Here is a 23,785-nt window from a genome sequence, read left to right on the forward strand (position 1 = left end):
CAGCCGGGAGCGGCAAGGCCCTAATTGGGGGGTATCTGCCGAGCTGTCTCCGAGATCACAGGGAGAGCCACTTGCGCCGAAGCTGGGGATTTCCAGGGGAAACTCTGAGGACCAGAGTGCCAGGGAGCAGAGGAACAGGGGACGCCTCAGAGAAGCAACAAACGGTGACCCTTGGGAGCCAGGAAGCTGGGCCCTGAGCCTGGGGATTCCTGGGCCCACAGAGCACCCAGAACCCAACGAGGAGAATGCTGGGAAAATGAAACCTGGGCCGTTCCAACCCAAACTCCAGGAAGAGGGAGCTCGGGCGGCCCGTGAATTCTTTCTGAACCATTGGATCTCCGTCTCCCGGGAAGCAACATCCGCCCACCTTGCAATGGGGCCCTGGTTCAAATAAAGAAGCCCGTCGGAACCAGCCAGCTGGCCCGCACGCATCTGGAAGCGGGAGGGATGAGTGAAAATGGGGGACTCCTAACACCTCTCCCCCAGGCACCTCACAAGGATGAGGGGCTCAGAGAGGCTCCCCTTAAACGGGGTTACGGGCATGTGGAGAGCAGATAACGCCGACTGGCTCACCCAGAACTTGGCAGGGCTGGGGGATATGGTTTTTACTAGGATGAAGTCATGCACTAAATTCTAACATGGTTTCTGTCAACCTCCCGCATCCAGCTCTTTGTTTTAACCACCTCCCCCCCAACTGTATTTAGATTGGCCTGGCCTAAGAATATCCCACTTTCCATTTGCATGTGTAATCTCCAGGGTCTCATATGGCCCGCAATACTGGGGAAATGAGCTTGGAAAGCAGTGGGCCATAAACCCCAGAACCTTTATTGGTCCCCGCTGTGGGGGCCTGGTGGCAAGGGAATCGGGGAAGGTCTGCTTAGTCACTCGAGCCTCTCCTCTCCAGCCAGGGCTGCGGGACCTCATCTCAGCCAGCCCCTTCTTCAAAACTATGGAACAACTCTAAGAAAGTGGGAAATGTGGACCTTAGGGAGAAGATAAAAGGAGACAATGAGCCCCGTTAAAAAGCGCTTTTTCTTTGGAATCAGAACACCTAAGTTCAAAAGACACCTTTGAAGCTAAGTGACCTTGAGATAATGACTTTAATCTCCCTGGGCCTCAGTTTTCCCATCTGCAAAATGGGCTGGGCTGGGCTGGGCTGGGTGGCTTCTGAGATTCATTCTAGCTCTAGAAGATATAGGATCAGAAAAATTACTCTGCTGAAGGATCAGCCAGCTTTGGGCTCTTCTGTGCAGAAAGAAAGGTGACTCTGCCAGTGAGGTCAGCATTTACTAAGTGCCTACTGCATACTGGCCACCCTGCTAAGTGAGGAAGATATAAAGACAGACAAAAGCTGGCCCTGGTCCTCAAGGAGCTCCCAATTTAATGAGGGAGGCAAGCAGCTGTCTGCAAACAAGATATATAGAAGGGGAAATGGGAAATAACCAGCAGCAGGAAGGTGCAAGCATCAGGGGAGGGAATGGGAAATAACCAGCAGCAGGAAGGTGCAAACATCAGGGGAGGGAATGGGAAATAACCAGCAACAGGAAGGTGCAAGCATCAGGGGAGGGAATGGGAAATAACCAGCAGCAGGAAGGTGCAAACATCAGGGGAGGGAATGGGAAATAACCAGCAGCAGGAAGGTGCAAACATCAGGGGAGGGAATGGGAAATAACCAGCAGCAGGAAGGTGCAAACATCAGGGGAGGGAATGGGAAATAACCAGCAGCAGGAAGGTGCAAACATCAGGGGAGGGAATGGGAAATAACCAGCAGCAGGAAGGTGCAAACATCAGGGGAGGGAATGGGAAATAACCAGCAGCAGGAAGGTGCAAGCATCAGGGGAGGGAATGGGAAATAACCAGCAGCAGGAAGGTGCAAGCATCAGGGGAGGGAATGGGAAATAACCAGCAGCAGGAAGGTGCAAACATCAGGGGAGGGAATGGGAAATAACCAGCAACAGGAAGGTGCAAGCATCAGGGGAGGGAATGGGAAATAACCAGCAGCAGGAAGGTGCAAGCATCAGGGGAGGGAATGGGAAATAACCAGCAGCAGGAAGGTGCAAGTATCAGGGGAGGGAATGGGAAATAACCAGCAGCAGGAAGGTGCAAGCATCAGGGGAGGGAATGGGAAATAACCAGCAGCAGGAAGGTGCAAACATCAGGGGAGGGAATGGGAAATAACCAGCAGCAGGAAGGTGCAAGCATCAGGGGAGGGAATGGGAAATAACCAGCAGCAGGAAGGTGCAAGCATCAGGGGAGGGAATGGGAAATAACCAGCAGCAGGAAGGTGCAAGCATCAGGGGAGGGAATGGGAAATAACCAGCAGCAGGAAGGTGCAAGCATCAGGGGAGGGAATGGGAAATAACCAGCAGCAGGAAGGTGCAAGCATCAGGGGAGGGAATGGGAAATAACCAGCAGCAGGAAGGTGCAAGCATCAGGGGAGGGAATGGGAAATAACCAGCAGCAGGAAGGTGCAAGCATCAGGGGAGGGAATGGGAAATAACCAGCAGCAGGAAGGTGCAAGCATCAGGGGAGGGAATGGGAAATAACCAGCAGCAGGAAGGTGCAAGCATCAGGGGAGGGAATGGGAAATAATCAGCAGCAGGAAGGTGCAAGCATCAGGGGAGGGAATGGGAAATAACCAGCAGCAGGAAGGTGCAAGCATCAGGGGAGGGAATGGGAAATAACCAGCAGCAGGAAGGTGCAAGCATCAGGGGAGGGAATGGGAAATAACCAGCAGCAGGAAGGTGCAAGCATCAGGGGAGGGAATGGGAAATAACCAGCAGCAGGAAGGTGCAAGCATCAGGGGAGGGAATGGGAAATAACCAGCAGCAGGAAGGTGCAAGCATCAGGGGAGGGAATGGGAAATAACCAGCAGCAGGAAGGTGCAAGCATCAGGGGAGGGAATGGGAAATAACCAGCAGCAGGAAGGTGCAAGCATCAGGGGAGGGAATGGGAAATAACCAGCAGCAGGAAGGTGCAAGCATCAGGGGAGGGAATGGGAAATAACCAGCAGCAGGAAGGTGCAAGCATCAGGGGAGGGAATGGGAAATAACCAGCAGCAGGAAGGTGCAAACATCAGGGGAGGGAATGGGAAATAACCAGCAGCAGGAAGGTGCAAACATCAGGGGAGGGAATGGGAAATAACCAGCAGCAGGAAGGTGCAAGCATCAGGGGAGGGAATGGGAAATAACCAGCAGCAGGAAGGTGCAAGCATCAGGGGAGGGAATGGGAAATAACCAGCAGCAGGAAGGTGCAAGCATCAGGGGAGGGAATGGGAAATAACCAGCAGCAGGAAGGTGCAAGCATCAGGGGAGGGAATGGGAAATAACCAGCAGCAGGAAGGTGCAAGCATCAGGGGAGGGAATGGGAAATAACCAGCAGCAGGAAGGTGCAAGCATCAGGGGAGGGAATGGGAAATAACCAGCAGCAGGAAGGTGCAAGCATCAGGGGAGGGAATGGGAAATAACCAGCAGCAGGAAGGTGCAAGCATCAGGGGAGGGAATGGGAAATAACCAGCAGCAGGAAGGTGCAAGCATCAGGGGAGGGAATGGGAAATAACCAGCAGCAGGAAGGTGCAAGCATCAGGGGAGGGAATGGGAAATAACCAGCAGCAGGAAGGTGCAAGCATCAGGGGAGGGAATGGGAAATAACCAGCAGCAGGAAGGTGCAAGCATCAGGGGAGGGAATGGGAAATAACCAGCAGCAGGAAGGTGCAAGCATCAGGGGAGGGAATGGGAAATAACCAGCAGCAGGAAGGTGCAAGCATCAGGGGAGGGAATGGGAAATAACCAGCAGCAGGAAGGTGCAAGCATCAGGGGAGGGAATGGGAAATAACCAGCAGCAGGAAGGTGCAAGCATCAGGGGAGGGAATGGGAAATAACCAGCAGCAGGAAGGTGCAAGCATCAGGGGAGGGAATGGGAAATAACCAGCAGCAGGAAGGTGCAAGCATCAGGGGAGGGAATGGGAAATAACCAGCAGCAGGAAGGTGCAAGCATCAGGGGAGGGAATGGGAAATAACCAGCAGCAGGAAGGTGCAAGCATCAGGGGAGGGAATGGGAAATAACCAGCAGCAGGAAGGTGCAAGCATCAGGGGAGGGAATGGGAAATAACCAGCAGCAGGAAGGTGCAAGCATCAGGGGAGGGAATGGGAAATAACCAGCAGCAGGAAGGTGCAAGCATCAGGGGAGGGAATGGGAAATAACCAGCAGCAGGAAGGTGCAAGCATCAGGGGAGGGAATGGGAAATAACCAGCAGCAGGAAAGTGCAAACATAAGGGGAGGGAATGGGAAATAATCAGCAGCAGGAAGGTGCAAACATCAGGGGAGGGAATGGGAAATAACCAGCAGCAGGAAGGTGCAAGCATCAGGGGAGGGAATGGGAAATAACCAGCAGCAGGAAGGTGCAAGCATCAGGGGGAATCTTTTAGAAGGGAAGATTTGAGTTGAGACTTAAAGAATCCAGGAAGGAAATAAAACAGAATTTGCCTTTGCTCCCTTCTCAGCAGCAGGGGAAAACCATCCCAACCCCTGCCTAGATTCATGGTCAAGAGTCCTCATTCAATAGATTTCTAATTGTCACTTCAAAGCCAAGAGCCCAAACTCAATGGAAAGAACTCTGGTTCTGGAGGCGGGACCAGGTTCAAAGTTCACCTCTGTCACTTAAACCTATGTGATCTTGAGCAAGTCATGGAACTTTTCTAGAGCTCACCCCCCATCTGTAAATGAAAGGGGGGTAATTAAGATTGGAGAGACACAAAGGCTCCTTCTGACTCATTAAAACTGAACAGCCAATAGTAGAATTCACAAAATGGTGGGTTCCCATCTTAGATGAACCTCTGAGGCTATTTAGTTCAATGGACACTGGGGCAAGCATCCCCTCAATCCAACCTTGATGATCTAATCTTTGAAGATCTACCGAGATGGAAACCTGCTAATTCTGGGGGCAGTTCTACTAATTGGGTAGTTTTTCTTGACCTTAAGTCTAAATTTTCTTCCTTGTCCCTCCTACCGTTGTTTTCTAGGGCCTCAAAATGAGGAGAATGCTCTTCCACATAGTAACCGCCTAATGCTTGAGGATGGACATCATCCCTCCTCTTCCCCTTCCCTCCCTATGATCTTTTCATCTTTAGACTCAACATACCCCAATTCCTTCCGGATGCCGTCTTAAGGAAGCCCTTTTTGAAACCTTAGGACCTCTGGAAGCAGCCTGGCAATATCCTTCTGAAAATGCCTTGCCCATAAGTGATCGCCGCATGCCAGGGGAGGAAATGAGGACACAAAAATGTCCGGCTTCAAATCCGTCATACTAATCCCAGCAGGCATTGAGCTAAGGCTTTATGGTTGACCCAAGTGTTTTATTGTTTGCCATTGCATTTGATTCTCACAATAACCTCGGCAGGTAGGTACTGTTACAATTCCCAATAAGAGATAATATTTATAGAGAGCTTACTATGCATTAAGGTACATTCAAATTATTGTCATTACCTTACAAGAACCCTGGGATATAGATACTGTTATTATTCCCATTTTACAGATAAGAAAACTGAGGTTGAGAGAGGTTAAGTGGCTTGCCCAGCCTAACACACCTAGTCAATAGACATCAATAAATATTTATTAAACACCCTCTATGTGCCCTGTGTTGAGCACTGGGGACACAAGTGCCTCTACTAAATGTCTGTGGCGGCATTTGAATTTAGACCTTCCTGACTCCACGTTCTAGACTCCAGCCAGTGTGCCGTTATAACCAGGACACAGCCAGCCATGGATAAAGTTTGAAGCTTGGTCCTATTCTATGCTACCAAAGCCTGGGCTGCTGCCCCGTCCCACTGCCCCGTTCCCGTGAAATGAAACCCAAAGCCCGAGTGCTTCTGGTCAGGGGGACTGTTTCCAAATTAAGCTTGATCTAAAAGAATAATGTTATATTTTGCAGCTTTACTGTTTCTTTTCTTCATTTACACTCGCTCTTTAATCAAAAGACTTTCCCAAACACTAACATATTTTGGTTCTCCACAAAGAAACAGAGCTGGTTTCGTGCTCGCTGGGCCGCTGGAAGGCTTGGGCATTGCCCAGCTCCTGTCGAAACATCTATTTTTAGCTGAAACTGGAAAACTGACACCAGAAAAGCCTGATTTTGAGGGGGGAAAGAAAGCATAAGCTCTGGAGTTGCTTAGAATAGAATGAGCCCTCCAGATAAGAACAATGGCAGGAGGAAGAGAAGAAAGGGAGGGAGAGATTCAATCCAAAAAAGAGAATTTGCCTCAATACCCTCCCCCAATTCCATCTGCCGTCTCCCTCGTTGCCTGCATTCAAGATGGCGCTTACTCATTGATATTTCAGCATTCCTTATTAGAATCTGCCATGTCGGGAGCCTAGGAGCCTAAATGCTGATCATCCAGAAAGGGAATATGGGGTGGGAATGCAATGATCACACTCTTTCATCAAGAGGTAGCTGGGGGGCACAATGGGAAGAGAGCTGGACCTCAACTCTGGCAGTCTTCCCTTCAGATTCGGATGCAGATGCTTACTGGGGCAAGTCACTTAATGGTTACCCTCTTAGCCTCAGTTTCCTTATCTGTAAAATGGGGATAAAAACAGCAGGATTGTTTTGAGGATCAAACGAAGTAATAATTATTAAAGTGCTTAGTATAATGCCCAGCACATAGTAAGTACTACATAATTATTGGCTATTATTATTACTGTAGTACAGGACTCAACATAGTGCCTCTTACACAATAAGCGCTATCTAAATATCGTTATTATTATTCATGGAGATAATCAGAGCACCTTATATCACAGACCAAATGAGACAAAATAACAAGGCCATGACCCAAATCCAGAGCTTCTAGGTCAAAGAAATCACAAGTCTTCATTCCTGTTCTTGTTCCTTTTCCATTTGTCACTATGGGAAACCGGGTTCCGAGACTTGAATTTACTTTTAATTTGTCCGTAGTCACAAAACTGCAAATGGCAGAGAGAGCATATGGACATAGTATCTTCATTCTGAGCCCAGTCATCTTCTAATCACAAATAGGGAGGGATGTATGGTTAAAAATCTCAGGTCTCCCCCTCTTCACACTATTTAAAAAATTTATTAGATATCCAGACCAACTTCTTCAAAATCCATCCATCCATCCATCCATCCATCCATCCATCCATCCATCCATCCATCCATTTATGCATCTAAGAAATTCATACATTGTGCTTACTCTATGCCTAAAGACATTTATAATCCAGTGAGAGATCAGCAAAGTATGAAACATTACAACACAAGGAAGATTGGGATAAGTAGTGAGCTCATAGTAGGAGCTTAATTGGGGCAGCCAAGGGTCACAATGGAAAGAGTTCAACTCTCGCTTCAGGTATTTACTCGCTGTGTGACCCTAAAGAAGTCATTTAATCTTATTTGCCTCAGTTTCCTCACCTATAAAATGAGCTGGAGAAGGAGATGGAAAATCACTTTAGTATTTTTGCCAGGAAAACCCCAAATGGGATCAAAAAGAGTTGAAAGGGACTGAAAAGTGATCAACAATACCGTTTGTTAGCTGACTAAATAGAGAGGTACAAAGTACACAAATGTTCTGTGAAGGGAAAGACCATAATTCAGTAGTATAGAATTAGGGCAGAGCTGGAAGGGATCTTAGGGGTCATCTATCTAGACCAGGGGTTCTCAAACTATGGCCCGTGGACCGGATGCGGCCCGCTGAGGACGTTTATGCGGCCCGCCAGGTTCCAGCAAATGGGCTGAGGGGCAGAGACCAAGTGTGAGCTTTTGTTTTTCCTATAGTCCAGCCCTCCCACAGTCTGAGGGACAGTGGACTGGCCTCCTATTTTAAAAGTTTGAGGACCCCTGAGCTAGACCAATCCCATCACTTTTTTTTTTTTTTCAAGAAAACAGACCCAGAGAAGAAAATGAATATTGTGTGAAGAGCCAGGGCCATAACCTAGAGCCACCTGAGTCTACCACAATGACCTCATCGACACAGCAGATGAGCTAGAACTTGAAGGATGAATCTCCTTTTGATGGGCAGAGATTTGAAAGTGTGAGGGAGCCACGCTGGGAGAGAGAACAAATCTGGAGGAGGATAAGAAAGCCAGCCTGGTCGAACCTCTCCCAGAGCATTATATTATTTCAGGAAAATCCCAGCCACATTTCACTTCACTCCCTTCTCTCTGGTCACTTTGTCCTCCTCCCCCTGACCATCATACAGGACAATGTCGCCTTTCCTCACTGGAACCGCCATGGCCAAATCCACTCCGCCATTGTGTCCTGGGTAGAGGATGTCACTCTTGTGTGGCCCCACTCACCACCCCTATAATATTCTGGACCAATGGGCCCCTTCTAGTCACCAGTCCCCCATACATGCTATTTCCCCAATTAGAATGCAAGCTTCTTGTGGAAAAGGACTGGTTTTCCTCCTCCCATACTTGTGTTTAGGGTGATTATTGTAGCTCCAGGCACATGGGAAACACTTAAAAATACTTTTCTATACATTTGTTTTTCATTCATTCAGTTGAGCTGAAGTCTAGGGCAAGGAACCTGAACATGGACTGAATGTAGGTCACCCCAAAGGAGAATGGCCTGACACTTTAACTAGGAATTCTGGGAGTTGATTGACAAGTTGATGTCGCACACTTGAGACTCCCTGTCAAGAGTGAGCTGGATGAGATGATCCCTCGAGTCCTTTTCAACTGTCCTTTCTGGCCCTAACTTGATCCTGGGAACCCTAGGCAGCTAAACAATGCAGTGGCTAGAGTGGTGGGTCTGGGCAGAGGAAGGCTTGAGTTCAAATCCTGCCTCAGACCCTGAGCTGTGTGAAGCTGGACAAATCTTACCTCTCTTTGTGTAAAATAGGAGTAAGAAAAACATCTCCTTTGCAAGGTTATTTGGAGGATCAAGTGAGGTAATAAATATGAAGTACTTTTCACACCTTAAAAAACTGTATAAAAACACTATATAAATGCTAGCTACGGTGTCTGGCACATAAAATTGGTGCTTAAGAAATGTTTGGTGTCTGATTGGCTCTTATTATTATTATCTGTGAAATAAGGTCATTGGATTCAGGGATATAAGACCTTCCAATGTTCAATAGAGTATTAAATGCCGCCTGACATTTACTGTGAATATGGTCTTGGACCATTTACATAACTGGCCTGCCTCAGTTTCCTCATACGCAAAATTAGGGGTATGGAGCAGATGGCTCCCTGCCAGCTTGGTCTAAATGCCTCCTCTGTGCCAGGCACTCTATCTGACCCTGGAGATACAAAGACAAAACAATTCTACTGGGCAAGGGTAGGGGAAGGGGGAGGAGGGGACTGTAGGGCACATGCCCCAGTTGGGCTGAATGATCTCTACACAGGCCCTTTGCCACAGATTCTGGAATCCCTGAGACAGCGAGACCAGAGAGGCAGCTTGATTTTTCAGGGAGCTGGCCCAAACCTCCGAGTCACATGCTCTGACAACGTGCTGAAGGGCCCTCGTGGACCACAAGACCTAGGGTTTCGCCAGACAAAGGAAAGCAATATGGGAAGCGTGCAGTGTTAGCCCCAGAGGGAGCCCCCAGCCCCAACGCTACAGCGGGAAGTACGTGCCCCTCTCTCTGAACTAGAGCACGCAGTGAACAATGGAGAAAGAGCCCATTGATGGCAGAGGGGGAGGACGTCCCCTCGGATGCACGGGCTCTGGTGCGGAGACGGTGGGAAGACAGGCCGGGGGCCTTGCTTCCCCGGTCCTCGCTTCTGGGACATTTATCCAAACGGCGCTGGATTCTCTTGAAGAGAAGGTTGGCCGAGAGGAAAGAGACATGGTAGGGGCATGAGGATAACCAGACGTGACCGGAGCCGACCCAAGGGCAATAAAATAGCTTCCAAGTGCTTGGAAAGCGCTTTTCTCACATCTATCCCACGAGAGTCGGACTGAACCACCATTTTCATATCATCAGTCAAGACCAGAGCTTCTTAACCTGGGCTCTGTCCATTTTATTTCTTCTTATTTCTGATAACTGTTTTTGGATATAATTAGCTTTCTTTATAATCCTATGGATTTTAATTGAACTATTTTTAAATTAAAATATATTTAATTTTTTTATTTATTTACAAATATTATTCTGAGAAGGGATTTATGAAAGAAAAAACTCCCAGGATCCCTGTTCTAAAAGCTAGAAAGGACTTTGGAAGCCTGCAAGACACAGAATCACAGAAATTGAGAAGTGGAAGAGACCTCAGTTCTATTTCATCCAGTTCTTTTACAGAGTTAGAAACTGAGTCCCAGTGAAGTCATGTGACTTTTTTTCCAAAGTCTCCCAGAAATCATAAATTACTAGCTTTGGTGCTAGAAGAGACCTTAACAAGCCATCAAGTCAAACCCTCTCCTATAAAAGATAATAATCATACTTTGTTTTTAGACAATACTCAGCAATTAGGGCTGAGCAGTCACTCAGGAAAGCAGTTGGCAGGTTGCAGATTTTAAAGTGCACACTGTGCGTGCGCACACACGTGTGTGTGAGATTTAGAGAACCAAAGAACAGACTCCATCCCCAAAACACGCTCCAACAGAGGAATAATGGTTAGTGAAGGTATTGAAGTGTTAGTGAACCATGAGTCTCCTGAAAATTCTGCTGCAAAATCACAGTGGCCAGGGACAAAACCGGACTCCCATGAGCCCCAGGGCTTTCTCTCCTCCTCATCAGGCAGATGAATTCCATTCAAGGTCCTCCAAGATCCAGCCTTTCCATTCATGCGTTGTGGTCTTCCTAAACTGACAGATGGTACGATGGAGATCTGAGTTCGAATCAGCCTCAGACATTTCCTAGCTTTGGAACCCTGGACAAACTTCTGCCTCAATTGCTTCAACTATAAAATGGGGATATCGATAGCACAATGGATGGCTGTCGAGATGACAGTCCTGAAAAAGTATCAGGAGCAAGCTCAGTTCTTCTCAAAATGTCATTTTTAAGTTATATTAGATGAAAAAGAGGATGGCACCTTTTGTTTGGAATACACGGGAAGATGGTAGTGGACAGTGGAGAAAAGGAAATGCTGCTCAGTAATGGAACGGACCTCCCTCAGGCCATCAAGTCCAAGTTCTGTTTATACAAGGTCTCTTTTGCAAAGACCTCAGCAAAGGGTCATCCAGGATTGTTTTTTAACAACTTCCACCCAGTATTCTATGGCCCAGCAGAACCAGGCAAGTCTTTCTCCAGAGTGACAAAAGACCCTAATATAGCCCCCTCGTCCTTTGTCAATTTTTCTCTTTTCCTTAGTTTTTCAAGAAATCCTCATATGGAAGAAACTTGAGACCCCTTACCATGCTGACCTTTGGAAGTTCCCCTGATTATCATCTCTGTCTTCTTCTTTCAACTGTCCCTTCCCTTTCCTTTTTCCTTTCTCTTTCTTCTTTCCCTTTTCTTCTCTTTCAGTCTCCTCTTCCTGTCACTCTCTGTGTCTCTGTCTCTTTTTTCCCTCCTCTCTCTCTCTGCATCTGTCTCTCCCTCTCTCTTCCCTCCTCCTTCTCTCCGTCTCTCTCTGCATCTGTCTCTCTCCCTCTCTTCTTCCTTCCTATCTCTTTCTATTAGTATGTGTGCCATACACAAAATAAACACTGTAAATATCCCCTGAAATTCTCCTTGAAAGCTTTCAACTCCCATCTATAATGTGAGATTTGTGGAGTGTGAGAGGTGCCTGGGGACGGGAGAGTTTGGCTCTATCAGTCTCAAGATTGCGGAGCCCAGCCCCAAGTGGGATTGGGAAATCCTCCTTATCTTATCTTTCCCATTCCCTCCAAGCTCTCCTTCTCTCCACAGCTGCCCGATCTAAGGCTCAGTAAGAGGGGGCTGAGAATGGCTGCTGCTCCCATTAACTAACAGAGCCCTGGCTGGGCCCGTCTCCCCTGCTCCGTCCCTGGAGCACAAAGTGTTGAAAGTCATTCTTGAGTTTATCATGAATTGCAGAGGAGAAAAAAGCTTAGTCTGAGCCCCCTACACTTCTTCACTTTCACTGGAACTGGAGGAGGAGGAGGAGAAGGAGGAGGAGGAGGAGGAGGAGGAGGAGGAGGAGGAGGAGGAGGAGGAGGAGGAGGAGGAGGAGGAGGAGAGGGATTGCTGGTTCAGATCAAGAGAAACGTGGCTGCCTAATGGTTAGGGCAGAAAATATCTAGGTCTCTGTCTAGCTATTGTACCACATCCTCACTAGGTTAGCAAGAATAATTAATGTAAGTGGAAGGTAGCGGGAGGCCCACTTCTTCTCCCTGGGGCCATTCTCCTCCCCCAGGCCCATAATGGTCCCTACTTCCCCATCTGCCCCACGAAGCCTTTGAATATCCAGATCCCATCCCTCAACTGAATTCATTCAGTTACTAAACATTGATTGAGCCCCTACTATGTGCAAGGCCCTGTGTTAAACATTGGGATTTAGTCTGGAAAGTTGATTTTAAGGTCTCTTTTTTCACAACATCCTGATAAATATTTGTCTACCTCCAGGCAGCCCTCCATGCATTATCTTTCCCTCTAAAACCTTCTTCTACCTGTAACTTCTTTCTACCTGTCAAGTCCTCCCAGGCTCCTTTGCACCAGTCATTTTCCCTCAGTTCATCACTTCCCCTCATCCCATAGTTCTTTCTGATTCTATTCCCACAGTCTATCTCACCTCCCGGCCAGACCCTCTGCTCACATGGCAACCAAACCCTCCTATTTCTCACCTGGACTGTGGTAAAAGCTTCTGAGCTGCCCCCTGCCCCCCAAGTCTCTCCCCATTCCCATCCATGCTCTACCCAGCTAGCACCATAACATCCCTAAGGGGCAGATCTAGGCAGGCTACCCTTGCTCTGAGGCTCTGGTGGCTCCCTAGTACCTCCAGACCAAGCAGCTCTAGTAGATGTTTAAGGCATTTCGAACTTTGGCTCCAGGGTCTCTTTCAAGGTGAACCTGACTTTATTCCTCAGCCTTTTCTTGAATGAACTTCTTACCACCCTTTGGGAATGCCATCCTCTCCTCCATCTCAAGCTTTTGTACAGACTCAGTTGTTTTTCCTTTTCTCATCCCAAGCTTCCTTCAAAACTCAGATGTGTCTCAAGAGAGAGGCAGCAAGATGGCCCCAGGAATAGAACACCAGACCTGGATGCGGGAAGACTGACTTCAGATCCCTCCTCAGGCACTCAGCTGTGCGAACCGGGGCACATCATTTAACACCTGTTTTCAGCTCAGGGGGTTATAATAGCATCTACTTCCCAGATTGTTATGAGAATCAAATAAAATAATATTTATAATAGCACAGTGCCTGGTACATAGGAGGTACCTATAAATGCTTAGTCTTCCTCCCTTAATTACTTTTTTTTCCCCAGAGAAAGTATCAACTTCTTTTGGATCTCTCCAGCTACTGGTACCCCTTCTCACAAACTACTATATATGTGTATATATCTGTAAACACATATGTAGGCATGTGTATATATAGGTAACCATTTAATATCTACATATACGTGCATCTACTTATTCATTTATTTTTAGTTTACATTTACTCATTCACTCATTCATTTATTTGTTCATTTATCTGTTTATGCATGTGTCTTTAAGTAGATATTGGATGATCTCTTATTGGGTAAGATATTGAGGTATGGATTGGAGGTCCCTTTAAATTCTGTGATCCACTAATTGTCACTAGAAAAATCTGTTGTATCTCCTCATAAATTATTGAGAGCCTTCAAGGTCCAATTTAAATACTCTTTCCCCCACAAAATCCACCTAGATTTTCCCAAGGAGATATAATCTCTTTGCATCTGACCTATGGCAAGTGTCCCTTTAGACAATTATTATATGGTCTAGTTTTTGTTATTCTGATCAGTTGATGCCAATTAAATTGACACTGAGCATCTTTATTCCTTTGTCGCCTCCCACTTGCTCGTGCCTCATGGACTGACTCCTGGACGGAGAGGAAGGCAGCAGAAGTCAATTAATCTGTTAACAAGGACTTCCAGCACAAACATGGCGTGCCATGCAGGGAGTCACCACGGCTTGGCCTAAGGCCAAGTCTGGGAGCTTATGGATTTATACACTTAACCACAGAAATCCAAGCTGGGATCCAAATTATCGGGAGCAATTGAAGCAAGGATTAACAGGAACGCATCTTGTACCTGGGTGGGAAGGCATTTTAAACATGAATAATTTTGCAGAAAAGTTTTAATCTTTAAAACTTCAAAAGGATTTCACTTATCAACCATTTCCATGAGCGGTTCACAAAAGGCAATTAGCTTTAAGGAGCAGGGGGCTGCGATCAAACTTCTGACCCGCCTTCGGACCAATCAGCATTTGCTCCCCATGCAGGGAGAAATGCAATTAGTACGGGGCTATAAAGCCCCTTCCACTGCTACAATTAACTGGCTGATGAAGTATCAGAAAGGCCTGGCTGAGGGCCAATGTTTATTTTTTACTCTTTGCATGTTTTATTAATGGAATTCCACCGGGCCTCTGGGAACGTACCGAACGGTATTAAAATATCCCATGGTAGAATCGAATGGTTGCCATCAGGAAATGGAGTCTGTGCTCCGTGGCTGGGGTTGGTGCTCCCCGGCCCAGTTCGGGCTGGGGTGGGTCCGGGCTGGCCCTGGCCATTCCACCTAGAAGGCAGCATCCCCCGCAGGCCCGCCTCTTTGGAATGAAATGAGTTTTGGCAGTTTCCAGTGAATTCTGGTCAGGATCTAGAGTCGGGGCAAAGTAAGCTGGAGTCCCTCCTGATGAGGCCCCCGATGCACAGAAGGGCTGCACTTGAGTTTAAGTAAATGACATTTCCAGTAAGTAGAAACCATAAAGATGAGTTTAACATGTTACTCTCAGGGGTAAAGCCAAATGACATTGGAAACCAGGAAAAGAAATACCAAAGTAGGAGTTCTTAAATTTTGTGATCTAAGAGCCCTTGAAATTCTTTTTTAAAACAGTAATTAATTTTGTTCCCGATTACATTTAAAGACAATTTTTTAACATTCCTCTAAAAATGTTTTGAGTTCCCACTCCTCTATAGTCTTAACAATTATGGAGAACCTTCCCAAAGAGCTTTTATTTATGGGTTATATCGATCAATATTTACTATATTTAAAATTAAAATGTATTATTATGAACATAGTTTTGACCTTGTGGATGCCCTAAAAGGGTCTGGGGAATATTGGTTTAAAGGAAAACAGTTATCCCTTCCTCATCATGATTTTCCTCTTTGTAGTTCGGATAAATCATGGGTCGGCATAAGAATGGGGATTTAGAGGCTGTTTTGTGGAAGTCACAGACAATAAATGAAGGCCAGCATGACGTAGAAAAAGCTCGGAAACTCAGAAATGTATAAACTATAGATAGAGAATCGTATAATAACAAAATATTTTATCTTTTAATCTCTCTCTCTGTCTTCTCTCTCTCTCTCTCTCTCTCTCTCTCTCTCTCTCTCTCTCTCTCTCTCTCTCTCTCTTTCTTTCTCTCTCTGTCTCTCCCTCTCTCTGTCTGTCTCTCTCTCTCTCTCTCTCTCTCTCTCTCTCTCTCTCTCTCTCTCTCTCTCTCTCTCACACACACACACACACACACACACACACACACACACACAGAGTTTCTTTTTTAAGGTTAAAATAAGTAAAAAGTTAAAGAACACAAAAGCCCTCAGATAACTCAGAAAGTCTAGACATTTCGAGACATTACACTGACCTAGGCATAGCCTCTGACCAAATACTTAACCCAGCCTTTACAGTAAGGGACTATAACACTCCATAAAAGAAAAAGAAAAGATTCCGACTTCCTGTTCAGGACCCACAGAGGGCCAAATGAAGTTTACATGGACTTTCCGGGCCGTGGCGGTGCTGTGCCCCTAACTCCCACTATGGGGAGGGATAACTGTAAATCCCCGGGAAATTCTTTAACGTCTGACCCTTATTTATCTCCAAGTGAGATTCTGACTACCAGGTTCTTGTCATCATTCTGGGTTCTAGTCTAATCCCTACAGCACCGAAGGGCTCATCCTTGTCAGCATCTCTGCAGGCAAGACTCAATCTTGAATATAAAGAATATACCGAAAGACAACCAGAAACTACCCTGATTGGGAGCACTTTGGAGTCCTCCTTGCTGCCCCAGACTATTGCCAGAAGCAAAGAGATGGATCCACTGAGGTAGAGCCCTGTCCATCCTGACTTATGGCCATACTTTCCAACAAGGCCCCCTCCTCCCTCAAAGCATGAGTCCCAACAGAGATTTCCCCCTCTGCGTTGCTTATTCATTGACCTTGCTTTTCCCCATTTTGCTTTGGAACTCCTTGCATACTTGATCTGGGCACAAGCTAGGTAGTGCAAGTCAGAGCCATCCTTCCAGGAAAAAATACCCCCTGCTCAGCCCTATTGTTCCTCTGTGTCCTGAGGGTGCCTTTTACTTTTTAGACCAGTAACCCTGCTCGGCAGCACTTCATCCAGGCTCACTGTTCTCTCTTCCAAAAACAGCTTTTCCAACTGGAATTGCCTTCGGTTCTGAGAATTCAAATGCCAAACCCCAGAGAAACAGACATATATTGACAATGGTGGCTCCCATCAAGGCAGACGGCGGATGCAGAAGAAAGAAACACATCTGGCTGAGACACGAGCCCCCAGATCTAGAAGGAAGGCACGCGCGCCTTTGTCCTTGAACCCTAGACATTCAGCCCTAAACCAGAATGACACACGCACTTAAGAAGGCAATTGAAGGGGAAATAAAAAAGTACTTACGAGGATCCAGGGCTTGCCGTGGGTGGGGGACCTAGAAAAAAAGGAAAAGAAACATTTTAGTTTGAGTTAGCCAAGGACGCCCAATGGAGAAGCATGGTCAATCCATTAAGGATCAAAGGCACTAATTGCCCTTGAGTTCCATTCATTGTCCCAAGATTTATGGCAACTTCCATTTTATGATCCAAAGCTCCAGGAGGTGAGAATGTTGGTTCCCCAGCTACAGTTCAGACCTGATGAATGGCACCGGAAATGTCAACACAGGAGCCATTAAACTGGGAATCATCCCAACAGGCAGAGGTGGGTCCTTTAGGAGTACTTGAGACCCTGGACACCCTATTCCAGTCAAATCCAGTTTAAAATCAATCTATAAAATATCATGATTATTGATCAAAACTCCCAGGTTAAATTTTAACTATGTGTTGGGGGGAGGGATGCTCCAATTATTATTCTTTATGATACTAATAATAGCTTACATTTCTAGAATACTTTAAGATGGGGCAGGTATGCGCTACCATTCTCAGAAAAAATATTACGATTGCCTAATGATTCCATCAATATCCCTATGCCGTCCTTGACCAGAATATCCATTTTTGGCCACGCTTCTCATATTTGTTATTTTCCCCTATTCAAATGTAAGGATTTTGAGGTCAGAAGTTGTGATCCTTTTTGGATCTATATCCTCAGAGTTTAGGACAGTGTCTGGCACATATTAAGCATGTAAAGGCAACACAAAGATTCAAGACAATTTGGAAGAAATTATGAGGACAAATGCTATCCATCTCCAAAGAAGGAATTGATGGAATCCGGATGCAGATCAAAACATACTGTTTTGTTTTGTTTTTTACTTTGTTTTTCTTGGTTTTTCTTTCACAACATGACTAATATGGAAATTGTTGTTTATCCTTCATTCTCAGAGCACAATGACATCAGGGAGATGATGTATGTAATGTGCAAGTGAATTAGATTGAAGTGAGGAAGGGCTGTGCAAGATTACCTGCCTCACTTTCCCCTCTGAGCCATCTGCTCAGTGGCCAGTGGCCAGATATAGATCAGAATGACTGGAGATGGCCCTGGATGCAATGGGACACAGTTTGACCAACTCAGTGATGAAGGCTAAGGAGCAATTGAAGCAAAAAAATCTCCTCTCTCACCTCGTTCAAAAAAAATCTAAATAAACAAATTGAGGAGGGGAAGACCCTCAGGGTTTGGGGTCCAAACAGAAAGGATCCCTCTTTAGATTCAATCTGAGTCAACTAGGACCCACACAGTGACCAAATAGCTCTTGGCCTAGGACTTCTCAATGGCTACTGAGAATGAAGATTAGTTTTGGTCCTTAAGAAAGACTAGCCAGTAAGCCCCAAGAGATCTCAGGAGGATTCAGAGGTGCAAAAGAAAGGGGGAAAAGAAAGGGTATCTGTGATCAGTACGTAATACATTCCTATTGATTAACTGCAGTTGGATATTAAAAAAGCAGTGCAAAAGATGGCATCTTACCAAACTTGACAAAGAGCACTCCAGTGGTAGACACAACTTTCTTGCCATTGTTTGCAACACATTGGAAGTAACCAGTGTCTGTGGTATCCAGGTTCCGTATCCGCAACCGAGAACCATAGTTGGTAGCTCGAAAGGAAATCCTGCGGGGCTCTTGGACCACGGGGGCATCATTTTTAAACCAGCGGATGGTGGGAGGAGGGTTTCCGGAGACTTTGCAATACAAGTCAGCCGTCTGGCCCAGAGATGTGGTGATGTTGTTCATGGGCTCATCCAGTGTCAAGAAGGAATCTGTAAAGATAATATGGAGAGACAAAAGAAAGCGGAAAGAAGGGCACATTAGCGAGTATCTTGGGAAATAAGAGGACCAAAAGCCCAAGGCCATCTGTGAAGAAATTCTTCCAACATTTTCAGTGGGCACTTGGGAGTAATAATTCTGCAAGAATGGCACTGCTCTGCTCAACAAGCTTCAGTGTACTTCCTGAAAATTACTATTACAAATTTAAAAAAAGAATCAATGTAATATTGTAAGAAATTATGAATGAAAATTGCCCTGAAGTTCCAGAACAAGCGGTAAAGTAGAAATTGTAAAAATCCATCATTCACCACAAGAAGGAAAATTTAGAGGAATAGCATAGTCAAATTTCAAAGCTTCCAGGTTAAGAAGATATAGTGAGCAACAAGGAAAAAATCAATTTGAATAAATTTAACAATAATTAATTCATTAAATTAATAATACTAAATAAATATAAGGACTCTCTTTTTCTTCCTCCCTTTCTCCCTCCATTCCTTCCTGAATTTTTGGCATTTAATCTTTCTGTTCACCAGTCTCAGAGCTATATGGCTCAACCTCTCTGAGTCCCTTCTATGAGCCAAGATGGCACCAGGAATGGAAGGGCACTTGTGGAGTTGGAACCTGGGCTTGGTTCCTACCTCTCCCAAATAGCCATGTGACTTTGGGGTAGTAGCTGAACTTCTCAATGTACCTGGAAACTCTAAGACCCAAAGTTCTGGATACATCTGTAATGATCTTAATATTCCCAATAATTTCTTAGCAATCACTAGGAAACATTTCATGACAAAGTAAAGCACAACAACAAGGACCTCTCTTGGTTTGGGGCCATCTCATCATGAGCCCAAACTCAGGGAGTGTCTCAATCAAACCATGAGCTTATAATAAGCATCCGCTTTGTTCCAGGGGTACACAGATAATAGCAAGAAGATTCTTAAATTTATAGATTTAGAGGTAAAGTGGACCTTAGAGGCCATCCCATCCAGCCCCTCATTTTGCATTTAAGCTATAGGAATAAGAATCTGGAAAAAAGTGTCAGAAACAGAATTTGAACCCAGAGCCTTTCCCTGCAAAGACACAGCTCTTTTATTTTTTTTTTAATAGCTTTTTATTTACCAGATATATGCATGGGTAATTTTTCATCACTGACCCTTGCAAAACCTTTTGTTCCTATTTTCCCCCTCCTAGCCCCCACCCTCTCCCCAAGATGGCAGGTAGAGCAATACGTGTTAAATTTGTTAAAGTATATATTAAATACAATATATGTGTACATATCCATACAGTTATTTTATAGCTCTTTATTCCATGTCAAATTGGCTTCTCTAAGATAAAGTAGCTTAAGGGCTGGGAGCTACAGAGAGGATTCGGAGACCCACGTGCCATTTTCCCTCTGATCCTTCACTGGGTGTTCTGGCAGGTAGGATGTGGTCAGTGGTGTTTGTGCCTTATCTGCCCTGGGACTGTCCTTGTCTCCACCGAGCCAGCACCAAGGTGGAGTACACTCTAAGTCCTATCGTTTTTACAAGTCCCTGACCTTGGAGATGACCCAGGCATTTTATAGATGAGGAAAGTCCAATTTCAGGGTTCAAAGGCTTGGTGGAGGGTAACCACGAATGGCTTCGGGAGACTATAAAATGCCTGTGTAAACCCAAGACCATGTGAAGGTCACAAAGGCATGGCAGAAGAAATGCATGAAGTAGCTGCTGGGAGGCACAAGGTTTATAGGGGAAAAAAAAAACAAATGAAATTTAAATCCAATCTTTGTGCTTCCTGGAAAAGGCAAGATCCAAGGGGGAGGGGAAAATGTCCTGCTAGAAGGAGGAGGATTTGGTTTTGACTTTTCATCAGATAAGGAAGAATGGTCCCATTCCTTTTGGAGCGGTGCTACTCCATGGGTGGGCATGACAAGCCCTAGATCAGACTCTGGGTGGGTGGAGCTGGGCAGAGTCCTTTGCACCAGGGATTCCCCTTTGTTTTAAAATACAAATTAAGGGTCCAGAAGGTTTGGAGAGAACTGGGAGCTAAGGCCAGAATGAAGCCAGATCCCAAAAGAATCTATTCTGACATCCTTGAGAGCAGCTCCAGGGACAGGGAGCTCATTCCATGGTCAGGGCCACTGGAAGAAAAACGAATTGTTGGGAAATGTTTTCTTACGTGGATTCAAAGAATGCTTGAAAGAAATGGGATCTCATTTGATCTTCATCATAACCTTGTGGGGCTGGATGCTTTTGTAATTGTCATGTAACAGGTGAGGAAATTGAGATACGGGACTTGTCCAAGGTAGTAGTAATAATAATATAATAATAATAATAATAATAATAATAATAATAATAATAATAATAATAATAATAATAAAGTAATATTTACATTAACTGTCTTGCTTTAGATTTCAGTACAAAATGATCCTCAATTAGGGAATGTCTAAACAAACTGTAGCATATGAAGGCGGTGCCATATTAACACATTTTATATACCAGGTTCTGTGCTACGTACCTGGCAATTATTATCTCATTTCATTTTCCCAAACTTGAGAGCAGGTGCTCATTTTACAAATGAAGAAACTGAGGCAGATAGGGATGAAGTGACTTCCCCAATATCAAACAGCAACTAAGGTCACATTTAAGCTCAGGTCTTCCCAACTCGAGGTCCACCACTCTATCCCCTGTGCTCTTTAACAGCATCCCAGTGACTCTCCCACATCCTCTTGATTTGACCCTCTGGGACTAAGCAGAGAAAGTCCATTTTCTTCTTCCTATTTTCTTAGGGACTTCGTGACCTTTCCCAGTCTTGGTTTCCTTATCTGTAAGATAAGCTCCAGCTTTGGTGACCTCTGAGGTCCCCCCCTACATCTCAGTCTCTGAGTCTACAGCCCTATGGCTTTTGGTTCTTTATGGAGCTCTTGGTTCCAGAGCTGGAAGGCCATTCAGAAGCCACGCAGATCAACTCCTTGGTTTTACAAATAAGTAAACTGAGGCTCAGAACCTCATCTTTTTTTCTTCCGATTATCAGGCTCAGTGTCTTCTAAGCAATTAATCAATGCTAGTGGAATGCCCAGAGCTTCATCAAATTGGTTCTTGTGCTTTGTTTTCGAAGAGGACCAAAGAAACGTCTCTGTGTCACAGTCGAGTCACAGTGTGTCCGATGGTGGCTGATCAGACCAATAGGAGCCTGGAATGCTCTGCCACAGGTTGGACACAAGCAGTGAACATTTTTTGGGAGGGGTCTCTCTAACTTTGCTCATCTCACATTTCTTCTGGGCTAATTCCATTCTCCTTTGCTCATGGAGCTCAGCTCCTTCTCTGAGAAGGGCACGCCATGCTGGGAGCCCAGTGCCTCCCAAGTCATACAACCGATTCTAAAGTTCTTAGGGGAGACCTTGAGAGTGTCCTCACATCGCTTTTTCTGACCACCTCGTGAGTGCTCGCCTTGTGTGAGTTCTCCATAAAATATTTTTTTTGGCCTGCGCACATTGGGCATGGGAACAACGTGGCCAGCCCAAGGAAGTTATGCTCTCTGCAGTAGAGTTGGAAGCTCAGAAGCTGGAAGATTAGGGCTAGAAAGGGCCTCAGGGTCTGATGCTGCCAGGGGAGCTTCAGAATCTCCCTAAGACAATTCAGGTGGAAGCAGTTCAGTCTCTGGCCTGGGGCTACTGACTGTCCAGGTTTCACAGGCATAGAACAATGAGATCGGCATAGGGCTCTGGAAATGGACAGAGAGCCCACGTATTCATGAACCCAGTTCCCCTAGACATGCTATTCCATGGGAGCCCAGCCTAGCGGATACAGAAGTGGCCTTGGATGCAGAAAAACCTGGGTTCAAGCCCCACCTCTGGCACACACTGACTGGACTATTCCCCCTAATCTCTCAGGGCTGTACTCAACTCTCAGACAACAAGCAGCAGTCAAATCTGGATTACTGCAGGGAGTTTCCTGACTGAGAGTCCCTAAAGCAATGCAGTCACAGGGCTGGCTCAAATAGCGGGCCATGTGAAGCATTTCTGACCACCAAAATATTGCTGATCGCATACTCCATCCCATCACCCCATGAGACCCCAGAGTCTATGCTTGCCACTCAAAACAACCCAATCTGGCTCACTCTTCCTCCCTCCCTCCCTCTATCTTTCTCTCTTCCTTTCTTTTTTTCTTCCTCCCCTTTTCTTTCTTTTTTTCTTCCTCCCCTTTTCTTTCTTTCTTTCTTTCTTTCTTTCTTTCTTTCTTTCTTTCTTTCTTTCTTTCTTTCTTTCTTTCTTTCTTTCTTTCTTTCTCTCTCTCTCTCTCTCTCTCTCTCTCTCTCTTTCTTTCTTTCTTTCTTTCTCCCTCTCTTTCTTTTCCCCTCTCTTTCTTTTTCCCTCTCTTTCTCCCTCTCTCCCTCCCGCCCTCCCTCCTTCCCTTCTTCCTTCCTTCCTTCCCTCCTTCCCTTCTTCCTTCCTTCCTTCCCTCTTTCCCTCCTTCCTTCCTTCCTTCCTTCCTTCTTTCCTTCCTTCCTTCCTTCCTTCCTTCCTTCCTTCCTTCCTTCCTTCCTTCCTTCCTTCCTTCCTTTCTCTGCCATTTCTTTCCCCACTCACTCATTCAGGTCACTATCTAACATTTTTAATATTGTTAACATTAGAAGCCAAGGCAGTTTGTTGGGATGGCAGATAACATGAAAGTCTGGGGCTCTAATCCAGCCTCAGACACTCTTTAGCCAAGTCATTTACTTGCTCTTCTTAGCATCAGTTTCCCCACCTACAAAATGGAGATAATAAACAGCATCTCCCTCCCAGCACTGTCACAACGATCAAATGAATTCTCACGAAAAAGTCTTTTGCAAGTCACAAAGTGCTAAGGACCGTGCGCTGCTCTCATTCTAACCCATACAGAGCTTCCCGTCCACTGCGATTCCTGAAGCCAGCGGGTCAGCGGCAGCCCGTTATCTTTTGTCCCTGGTGGATCACATCTGGAATTTCTGCTTCAATGTGGGGGCTGTAATTTAGGAGGGGAAATTTGCCCGGCGAATGCCTGAGGAACCATGTGAATTTATGGCCATGTACCTCAGGAGACATCGTGTGGATTACAGTGCGTTTTGCTGGCGTTCTCATGTACCAATTCTTCCCAACATTCATGACTTAATTTCCAAAGAGCTCTCCCTTCTGCTCTCCCGGGAGGTGGGGGAGCCAATGATGATCCCTCTTTTGACAAGCATGGGGAGTGAAATATGAAGGAAGGAAAGGTTAACACCTTCCCTTCTGCCTCCCTCTGCCCGACCCCGCCGAGCTGGTGAGCTGCCAGCCACAATTAGAACTCGGAGCCTCA

General features: G+C 45.8%; 1 protein-coding gene across 2 annotated transcripts in view; it reads right to left on the bottom strand.

Annotated features, from left to right (window-relative positions):
• The window catches only part of ROR1 (receptor tyrosine kinase like orphan receptor 1), a 337,647-nt gene that overhangs the window by 80,419 nt on the left and 233,443 nt on the right, over positions 1 to 23,785 (bottom strand). For both annotated transcript variants that reach the window (XM_074265748.1, XM_074265747.1), the window contains exons 3-4: positions 18,206 to 18,493; positions 16,712 to 16,742 (exon numbers count right to left, since the gene is read on the bottom strand). In XM_074265748.1, the coding sequence (XP_074121849.1) occupies positions 16,712 to 16,742; positions 18,206 to 18,467 (293 nt within the window). In that variant the 5' untranslated portion in view covers positions 18,468 to 18,493. The remainder of the gene's footprint in view (positions 1 to 16,711; positions 16,743 to 18,205; positions 18,494 to 23,785) is intronic.

This window comes from Sminthopsis crassicaudata, chromosome 4 (assembly GCF_048593235.1).
Source record: "Sminthopsis crassicaudata isolate SCR6 chromosome 4, ASM4859323v1, whole genome shotgun sequence".
NCBI classification, from domain to species: Eukaryota; Metazoa; Chordata; class Mammalia; order Dasyuromorphia; family Dasyuridae; genus Sminthopsis; species Sminthopsis crassicaudata.